Source organism: Lutjanus erythropterus, chromosome 20, assembly GCF_056507025.1.
Source record: "Lutjanus erythropterus isolate fLutEry1 chromosome 20, fLutEry1.hap2, whole genome shotgun sequence".
Taxonomy (NCBI): Eukaryota; Metazoa; Chordata; class Actinopteri; order Lutjaniformes; family Lutjanidae; genus Lutjanus; species Lutjanus erythropterus.
Window position 1 is genome coordinate 34971860 of NC_139336.1, and position 10641 is coordinate 34982500.

The 10641-nt window shown below is 42.7% G+C and overlaps 1 protein-coding gene across 1 annotated transcript in view; it reads right to left on the reverse strand.

Annotated features, from left to right (window-relative positions):
* Positions 1-1292: 1292 nt before the first annotated feature.
* Positions 1293-10641, reverse strand: part of LOC146308858 (scavenger receptor cysteine-rich type 1 protein M130-like) — a 12231-nt gene continuing 2882 nt past the window's right edge. Inside the window, exons 3-10 of the mRNA XM_084746672.1 lie at positions 10536-10641; positions 9308-9622; positions 8930-9214; positions 7816-8130; positions 7432-7722; positions 4139-4471; positions 2649-2731; positions 1293-2548 (exon numbers count right to left, since the gene is read on the reverse strand). The exon at positions 10536-10641 is cut by the window's right edge and continues 179 nt beyond it. Of these exons, the coding sequence (XP_084602798.1) occupies positions 2360-2548; positions 2649-2731; positions 4139-4471; positions 7432-7722; positions 7816-8130; positions 8930-9214; positions 9308-9622; positions 10536-10641 (1917 nt within the window). The 3' untranslated portion in view covers positions 1293-2359. The remainder of the gene's footprint in view (positions 2549-2648; positions 2732-4138; positions 4472-7431; positions 7723-7815; positions 8131-8929; positions 9215-9307; positions 9623-10535) is intronic.

Consider the following 10641-nt stretch of genomic DNA (forward strand, 5'->3'; position numbering starts at 1 on the left):
TCCTCGTTGCACAAACTAATATACAATAAAAATAAAAAATAATTAAAATATTAAAATAATAATCTGCCTGTGTTGTGATTAAGAATTACTCGCGTTTAAAGGCTGAAAACACGTGGTTTGGGTTAAAATGACCAACTCTCGCGAGATCTTTGGCGGCTAAGATAGACAGGATGTTGTCAACTAGAAAGTCCTCCGGTGTTGCACTGAGGTTTCTAACTATGAGTTCCTACCACATCGAAAGTGGCTTTGCCTCATGCAAGAACAGATTATTAAGTCTTAAATTTATTATTATCATTATTATTGTTGTTGTTGTTGTTATGTGTATTGTTATATGTTATTATGTGTGTGTGTGTGTGTGTGTGTGTGTGTGTGTGTGTGTGTGTGTGTGTGTGTGTGTGTGTGTGTGCGTGCGTGTGGCTAACAGGCAGGCTTGCACTGAGTAACTGTAACTAACAGTTACTGTGGGATTACTTTTCTGTCTTGTCTTCTCCTCATGGAGCTGAAGTCAAAGGACAAACTGACAGAGGAGGAGGACACACAGGATGGACTTTAATTTTACTCTGACATGTTTTTTGGTGAGTACTGAAGTTTCTCAGTAATCTGGTACTTTTCTGTATTTTTATTCAGTCCTGACATTAAACAGCTTCAGTGACGTCTGTCTGTGAATTAAAGGATGGATCAGAGTGAAGTAACATTAGAAGCTGAGATTATTTCACAAAACCTCACAATGAATTTATTAAACGTATCCAGGTTTTCTGGCTGATGTGGTTTCATGTGACACACAGTTAAACAGGAAATTATAAAATATATAAAAGATGAAATCAAATGACAGATTTACTAAATTGTATATAGATGTGATATACATCACCATATACAAATTTATGTCAAATAAATTGAACAAACATCAACACAAGACTTTAATACAAATATATTTTAGTTAGGTCACTGAGAGTGAAGCTTTTATCAACCCTTCAGCCAGGTTACCAAAACTGAAATGTTCTCTTCACTTTTTAGCTCGATCACAATAATCACAGTAACCGTCTGAAGCTTTTCTTCTCATCAGCAGACAGATTTCTACTAATCATCACATCTGTTCTGCTAATAATGAGATCATAAGTCATAACTGAGGCCTTGAAGTCGTGTCTGCTGGATGAAACAGGTTCACATACAAGGAAACCAAACCAAACATTTTACCAACTAAGAGAAAACACACAAGATCCTGTGAAGCTTCAGATCAGATCATTCAGTTTCATACTTGATTAAAGAGCTTTTATTTATTTTATTTATTTTATTGTCTTTGAACACAGTAGATGACAGTGAAACATTTGTTACAGTGACCTTCATCATTCCTCTCTCTGTGTACTGACCCTCCCTGAGAACATGGCTCTGACGGAGGCTGTGGTCAGTCTGGCTTCTTTTTTACACTTTTTAGTTAGTTAGCAAAGAATATAATGTTTTATTAAGCTTTTAACTTTCACATAATGTAATGTGTTGTTCACTTTTCAGCTAGTTAGAAAATATTGTAATTTATAGTGTTTAGTTTACTCTTTAGCTAGATAGAAAGCAATATGTTTTAGCTTTTTAGCTAGCTAGCAAAGAATGGAATGTTTTGTTAATGTTTTAGCTTGATAGCAAACATTATAGCATTTACTTAGCTATTTAGCTAGCTTGCAAACTGTAATGTTTTCTTAACTTTTCAGATAGGGTTAGGGTAGAGAGAGTGGGGATGACACGCAGACAGGAGACGAACCGGCAGCTGAGGACTGACTGCCTCAACACATGGTGCACACACTCTACCAACTGAGCTACAGGGGCGTCCCCATAAATGACCATATTTTGTAACTGACAATCGCTCAGTTTCTCTGGGAGCAGGGAAGAGTCTTTTTTCAGGATCTCAAAGCCAGTTTTCCTTCATAGAATGTCAAAAATTAGCAAAATTCATGCAAAAATACAAGAGTACTGAGCTGCAGACACTCCTGCAAGAGCTACCTCTGAAAGTGCATTCGTAAAAGACACCTCCTGGGTCGAGACTTTTACTGTGGGCTACAAAAACACAACCTTATGACTTGAAATGTGATCATATTTTATAGACAAAATATTCAGGCTTTTCTTTGCGTGTCTTTGTTAACTTCTTTAGCCTCCAGTTCTGTTTTTTTTTTCTTCTTTTTGCCAAACTTTAGCTAAAAGTTGGTCCATTTCAAGATACTGGAGGAGAAAATCCTGTTAACAACAAACACTGATCACTGATTAAATACTTCAAATGTCAATACATTTGATTATAATGATACCAAAGTGAAGGATTGTTTTGTAATATAATGGTTCCATCCTTATTGTTTAAAGGGAACATGTGTATAAAATCTCAGATCTTTGACTGGTTGTGTGTCAGCTGATAAATCCACGTGGATGTGAGATGAGTTCCTTGGAGATCCTCCTCTGTTCCCTGAGTTCCTTCCTCTTCAGTCGGTTCTCCTTCAGCTGCAGGAACACCCAGGTTATAATGATCCGGCTCAGTGTTCTCCTGTGTGCCCGGCTTCTGTCCCCTGCTGGCCTGGAGAGACATGACAGCACACAGATGTGACTTCACTCCTCTGTTCAGGTCAGTAACCACAGACTGAGTCAGTCCTCTAACAACAGACGTGTGTCAGTACCTTACAGTAGAAATAAAGGGCAGAGTTGACCGACAGCAGAGTCAGCGGCAGGACGACCGTTCTGATGATAAGAACTGTTGGATCTGATCAAACACATGGACAGTCATCAATCACATCACACAGCATCATGAGTCCAACAGCTGCATGAAACACAAACTGTAGAGACCTGAAATCTCTTCAACATGGAGGTTTTTCATTCACAGCTCTTAAACTTCACTTATTACACATCATCTTTATATTCTGTGTTTGCACTTCATATACTGCATATCTTTATTGTCTTTGTTCATGTAGTTATTGTCCTCCTGATCCATCTGTCTCCTCTGTAAAGACCTTTGTCTTGACTGTCTGGTCCTCCTGATCTTTGTCCTTTTCCTCTGAGGACAGACACTGTCCTTTGTTGCACAGATTTTAATGTCCTTTTCATAATTTGTAATCTGCATAATCTGGAACTTCTCTGTTCATCTTCAGTTACCAAGGGACGTCATCAATAAAACTGTCACAAGAACCGCAGTCTTGAAATACTGCGTGAATGACAAGCAAACTGCAGGTGATGGCAGGAAACCATAACTGTCTGCTGTCATCTCTAGATCTTTGATGGATGAAGAGATTTAGTTACTGACACTTGCGTTACCTTTCCTTATCCTGCCTTTCCAAGTGTTGATAAACGTTTGACGTGGTCACAGTTGCCTCAGTAACAAAAAATTAAATTATGAATGAGTCAAGTTATTGGTTACAGTGGAAGCAGGAAGTTTCTCGTTCTACCGCAGTAATTATGTGAACAAATAAATCTGACAGTGTACAGGCAGTTCACTGATATCCCCTCAGTTGTGGCCTTGAACAGTCTTGAAATAAAATTCAAAGTCGTACCTGTGTGAGACAATAAAGTAAAAATGAGATTGAGAAAGAGATGAGACCTTCAAAAGTGTTCTCGAGATGTTCCCAAGCCCATGACCATGTTTGAGAACTATAACACTGGTAGTAACAACTGGGGATGGTAAGGTTGATGTTTAGCTCGACTTAACAATAAACAAGTATTGTGAAAAACCCAGAACCAGAGTTTAACCCTTTCATAGTCCTCCTGCACTTTGGAAGTGGACCATATCTAAAACACTTAGACAGTGAGCGAGGTTCAAAACAGAGTCTTTGGTTTCCAGGATAACTCTGGTTCTCTGAGCACTGAGTGAGGTTTCTGAACACACCGCCCTTCTTGCATTGATTCTGTGGAGGAACTAGACTTGAAAATGGCGAGTTAGGGTGTTAGAACAGTGATTGGATAAATCAGAAGGTGAAATACCTCAGAGAACCAGAGTTATCCAGGTAACCAATCCTGCTGTGTCCTACAGTATATTGTTTCCTGTTTATATCCTTGTATAATTTTGATTATAGGACATGTGATACAGTGACAGCAGTCACAGTTTGGAAGGATCGTCTTTTCTGAAGCTGCATGGAAACATTGAGTTTGACGTTTCAGTTCCTCTGCTTCAGTTTACCTGAGAGCACAGTGAGAGAGAGCAGACGGCTCTCAGAGGAGAAGTCGTGAGCAAAAACATAGACGTGATAAACACATCTGTAGTTTCCCTGGTGGGCGGGCTCTGCAGCAGGAAACAGGAAGTGGGCAGAATGATTGACAGCTGACTGGGTGTAGTTGTGTGCTCTACTGGTGGAGGTGAAGGTGAGCTGGAAGGAGCCTCCTGGGTACTGTGGCTGGATGGAGCAGCTGATGGTGAAGGTGGAGCCCCAGAACACCTGGAACCCCTGCTGCTGGGCCTCGGAGACCCCATCCACGGAGGAGGACACAGAGATGTTGGGCTGAAGCAGCAGGTCTGTAAACACAGAGACATGATTAAGACGTTGTTTAAGGCGACGAGAACGACTTCAGGGTCACAGGTAGGAGGATTAAAGAGCCTGTTTACCCTCTGTTCAACAAAAGGGCTACTAAAAAATGTTGTGATGTCACTGGACTGACATCAGTAAGAGACATGGGGCAGAGAGACAAACAGGAACTGGATTCACCTTGTGGGGCAAACATGAACACAAACACAGACAGACAGGTTCCTCCAGGTGTGTCCTGTCAGGTGAAGTGAAACAAGCTCACTTCTTCACACATTAGGATGTGAAGAAGTTGTCTGTGTGTTTTCACTTAATGAACCAATTATTCCTTAGGTTTAATAACTAAATCCGACCCTTTCCCTGAAATCAGGATGGTGCCCCAAATGAGTGAAATGAATGAATGCATATAAAGTAGTGAGATCACTACACCGAGTCTTTTGACAGTAGACCTCCACCACAAGAAAATCTTTGACCCTGCCTTGAAGAATATTTGTTCAGAGCCTCCTCTTATTATTGTCAAACGATTTTGCTCCATTAGAGACAGAGCTGTACGTAGCGTGACCCAACCCTCCTCTTCTCGACCCACCTGCTTACCTGATCTCCTCTACGGTTTCATAGTTGTGTCCACTGCTCTAATTCAAGTGACACTAAATACTTTTCTCACTGCTGTACAGGTAAAAAATATGAAATCAAACCATTCATTAATTTTGATTTTACACATCATATAAATAGGCAGCATTTACACGTGTGTGTACACATATACATATATACAGTATATACACAAACATAGGCGCCATCTACGGGGGGACACTGATCTGACTGCACAGGACCGACCAGACCCAAAGAGAAGAAGGTTTGTGTGCTTCTGTCATGTGTTTTACCGGTGCAGCAGGTCAATTAATTCACAGCAATACTCATACATGTTTATTTGTACATCATCTGGTCCATAACAATAAGCATAAGTTGATTTACATGTACTTATATCCATTAATAACTTCCATGCAAAACAAACAATGGCTCAGTTGTCGGACACGCTGCACCTGATGGTCAGAAAACTGTGAGCTTTACTGGTAACACCTGTCAAAGTGATTATTTCCTCCTCTGCTTATACTTTCCCTACACGCCACATACCACCTACTGTTCACATGAGGGAACTACAAGTGACCACATATTTTCATATATACACCAATACACATGAACATAATGTGTTCTTTGTACTGCCAAACTCTACCTGGATGCCATGTATTACAGTGAAAATGCTGACAAGCCCCGCCTCCTCTGGTGGAGACCAATCTTCAAAGTGCACTTCCAAAGGCCATGAGAACCAGTGAAGACTGAGCCGACATTCAGTAAGTGTTACATTCTTTTATTTTTCACTAAAAAATAAGTTATGTGAACATCGTATTTACTAACAGTGATGGTTTGTCCCACACAGAGTCCTGATCTCAACATCATGGAGTCCGTCTGGGATCACATGAAGAGACAGAAGGATCTGAGGCAGCCGACATCCACAGAAGATCTGAGGTTTGTTAGACCAAGATGTTTGGAACGACCTACCTGCCGAGTTCCTTCAAATACTGTGTGCAAGTGTACCTGGAAGAACTGATGTTGTTTTGAAGGCAAAGGGTGGTCACACCAAATATTGATTTGTTTTAGACTTTTTCTGTCCACTCAGCTGTAAAATATTATAAAATATCCCTTCCATGAGGCTGTTCAGTCAGACAGCAACAGATCACAGGCTGAACTTGGCATTTCATCCTCATATGCAGCTGCAGCAAAAGTCAAGCTGCATGCAGCACGCCGTTTATATTATGTTCATTATAAGGTTGATTAATGTAGAAATCATGTTCTTGTGCCTCAATGACAATTATCAATGCCACCAGAGGAAACACTAAAGGTCTCCACACATGATCAGTGGTAAAAACGCTCTGTGCTGGTTGTCCCATATTTTCCTATGGAGAGAGCGGTGGCGCCCAACCTAGCAGCACCGCTACCTTCGGTGTGGCGCACCGCTCGGATCTGCCGCTCACCGCTGCACCCAAAGTTCGAATTATTTGAACTTTGACCTCGTTTGCCACTGACCTTTCAAAGCGCAACCAGTGAGATAACAGCTGAATGTGACGTAGCCAGAAGTGACACATACAAACAGAGGAGGGAGAGAAAATGGAAGAAAAACTCTTTCTCTGTGTTTCCGAGTTCCCCGAACTGTAAAACACCACATTAAAATCACACCACGATCTCAGCAGGAAGAGTATTGCTTGGTGAAATGTCAGTAGTCAGATCGGGCTACCAGGCTTGTGATTAGGCAGAGTTTACGAGCTACCGTTAAGCTAAATACAATGCTAACGTTAGCTTAGCTGTTTGTGTACGTTCATTATTCCAGGCAGACACAGTGACAGGATCAGTGCTTCGTAGATATAAACTGTCCTTCAGCTCAGCGACAGTAAATCCTATCATGTTGTTACACAGAGCTGTGGTTTGTCTGCTTTTTCCTTCTCATCCTTTTTCTTTTCCAGAGTGACAAGTACCGTTTGGTGTTGCCTAGCAACGGTGAATAACTCGCACTTGTTGATGACGTATACCTGAGCTCCTCTGCGTCCGCTCGGCGTCTCTGCGCTCTACCTGGCGGTGAGTGAAGAGCAAATTTCTTCTCATGTGAAAAGTGATCAAGTTTAGAACCCGCATACATAGAGATAGTGTGCCTCTGTTTCCAGGATAGAAAATGTGTAATTTTAGGGAAAATAAATCAGATTAATCCCTTAACATTATTTAAGCTGACATTTTTTGACTCCCCAATGTTCATCTCAGGTCAGTGCCTATGAATATGCACATCTGTATATACAGACAGATGGACATGGTGTCATCAGTGTGTGTGTGTGTGTGTGTGTGTGTGTGTGTGTGTGTGTGTGTGTATCAGTGTGTGTGTCATACATGATGTCACTGATGGACTTACCTGAACAGGTGAGAATCAAGATGTAAGAAAAGGACCATGATATTACACACTCCCTCAGAGCAGATCCAGACTGGACACAGTCAGGTTTGATCCACCACACAGGTCTGTATGAGGTCTCTTCTCTCTGTCCTACAGAAACATTAAAGCCACAGTCCAGATCTCTACAGACATCAGCTGCTGTCTTCAGGAACCAGTTAAAGTCATAGTGACTCACTGGTCTCCAGTCTCCCTGATGTCTCAGCTCCAGTGTCCCTGCACAGCGACTGTCTCCTCCCACCAACCTGACAGGTTCTGAACAGAAACAAGTGAGTCATCAGTAAAAGAATAAAGTGAGTGTCATTGGAACAGAAATGAACTAATTCAAAGCTGCAGCTCCTCTTCTACCTGAGCAGGTGAGTCCAATAGCTTTTCCAGGTGAGCAGGTGTTTCTAGCTGAGCCTGAGCTTCTACAGTCCAGGAGAGCAGACTCATGGCCTCCACACTGGAACTCTTTGGTCCACATTGGAGCCTCCACTTCTCCATAGAGCGCCCCCTGGTGGACTGAAGGAGCCCCACAGCCCAGCTCCCTACAGACCACCTCTGCATCCTGCTGGTCAAAGTCATCTTCACACACTGAGGACCACCACTGGTTAGACTGGTCAGACTTCACCTCCAGTCTGCCTGAACACAGACTGGTCCCATCCACCAGCCTGACAGAGTCTGGACAGATAATAGAAGAGAAAACAGAGAGAAAAGACAGCAGACACTAAATAAAAAGATGTCATCAAACAACAATTCAGTGACTCAAACTGGACTCACAACAATTCAACACAAGTTCATCGTTAACAACAGAACACGTCTTTATAACACCACAGACTGCAGCAACGTGAACATCACATTTATATTGAATACACTGGAACAGATGTCATCATTTTAACTCTTTCAACATGTTTCCAAACAATAACACATCAACATCATCATCATCATCATCATCATCATCATCATCATTATCTGCAGACTTCTCTATTCTGTTCCTTCTGCTCAGGTTCTTCACAGTCTTTGTTCTTCACATAAACAAGTTTGTTTTCATTCTTTCTTATTTTTCTGAGAAGTTTCTGTTCTGTTCTCTCCTTTGAAGGAGTGTCCAGGGTGAAGGACGCCACATGGGTGTGGAGACACTGACGAGACCCCGGCTGAGCTGAGCTGCTCAAAGTTGTGACCAGTAGGTCACTGGTGCCTGTAATGGTGGAAACCAGAGAACCTGCTGGTGGAAACCAGCGTCTAAGAAAGTGTTGAAGCTGGAGAAGGAGTCCTTCCAGGCTGGTTGGTGGTTTGGCCCAGGGAACTCCTGAAGCAGCACATATTTATGTTTCATATATACAGATACATATGTTGGTGCATTCAGCAGCTGATTTACTGAAGCAGCTGATCATCTGACTCCAACATGGCCGCACACAAGTGTGTGTGTGTGTGTGTGTGTGTGTGTGTGTGTTATACATGATGTCACTGAAAAACTTACCTAAGCAGGTGAGATCCAGGATGTGAGAAGATGAAGCAGATCTTACACACTCCCTCAGAGCAGATCCAGACTGGACACAGTCAGAGTTGATCTCCCACACAGGTCTGTCTGAGGACTCCTCTCTCCGTCCTACAGAAACAGCAGAGCCACAGTCCAGATCTCTACAGACAGCAGCTGCTGTCTTCAGGAACCAGTCAGGGTGTTTCACTGGTCTCCAGTCTCGCTCATGTCTCAGCTCCAGTGTTCCTGCACAGCGACTGTCTCCTCCCACCAACCTGACAGGTTCTGCACAGAAACAAGTGAGTCATCAGTAAAAGAATAAAGTGAGTGTCATTGGAACAGAAATGAACTAATTCAAAGCTGCAGCTCCTCTTCTACCTGAGCAGGTGAGTCCAATAGCTTTTCCAGGTGAGCAGGTGTTTCTAGCTGAGCCTGAGCTTCTACAGTCCAGGAGAGCAGACTCATGGCCTCCACACTGGAACTCTTTGGTCCACATTGGAGCCTCCACTTCTCCATAGAGCGCCCCCTGGTGGACTGAAGGAGCCCCACAGCCCAGCTCCCTACAGACCACCTCTGCATCCTGCTGGTCAAAGTCATCTTCACACACTGAGGACCACCACTGGTTAGACTGGTCAGACTTCACCTCCAGTCTGCCTGAACACAGACTGGTCCCATCCACCAGCCTGACAGAGTCTGGACAGATAATAGAAGAGAAAACAGAGAGAAAAGACAGCAGACACTAAATAAAAAGATGTCATCAAACAACAATTCAGTGACTCAAACTGGACTCACAACAATTCAACACAAGTTCATCGTTAACAACAGAACACGTCTTTATAACACCACAGACTGCAGCAACGTGAACATCACATTTATATTGAATACACTGGAACAGATGTCATCATTTTAACTCTTTCAACATGTTTCCAATCATCATCATCATCATCATCATCATCATCATCATCATCATCTGCAGACTTCTCTATTCTGTTCCTTCTGCTCAGGTTCTTCACAGTCTTTGTTCTTCACATAAACAAGTTTAAAAGTTTTCATTCTTTCTTATTTTTCTGAGAAGTTTCTGTTCTGTTCTCTCCTTTGAAGGAGTGTCCAGGGTGAAGGACGCCACATGGGTGTGGAGACACTGACGAGACCCCGGCTGAGCTGAGCTGCTCAAAGTTGTGACCAGTAGGTCACTGGTGCCTGTAATGGTGGAAACCAGAGAACCTGCTGGTGGAAACCAGCGTCTAAGAAAGTGTTGAAGCTGGAGAAGGAGTCCTTCCAGGCTGGTTGGTGGTTTGGCCCAGGGAACTCCTGAAGCAGCACATATTTATGTTTCATATATACAGATACATATGTTGGTGCATTCAGCAGCTGATTTACTGAAGCAGCTGATCATCTGATTCCAACATGGCTGCACACAAGTGTGTGTGTGTGTGTGTGTGTGTGTGTGTGTGTGTGTGTGTGTGTGTGTGAGTGTGTGTGTGTGTGTGTGTGTGTGTGTGTGTGTGTGTGTGTGTGTGTGTGAGTGTGTGTGTGTGTGTGTGTGTGTGTGAGTGTGTGTGTGTGTGTGTGTGAGTGTTACACATGATGTCACTGATGGACTTACCTAAGCAGGTGAGATCCAGGATGTAAGAAGAGAACCATGATCTTACACACTCCGTCAGAGCAGATCCAGACTGGACACAGTCAGAGTTGATCTCCCACACAGGTCT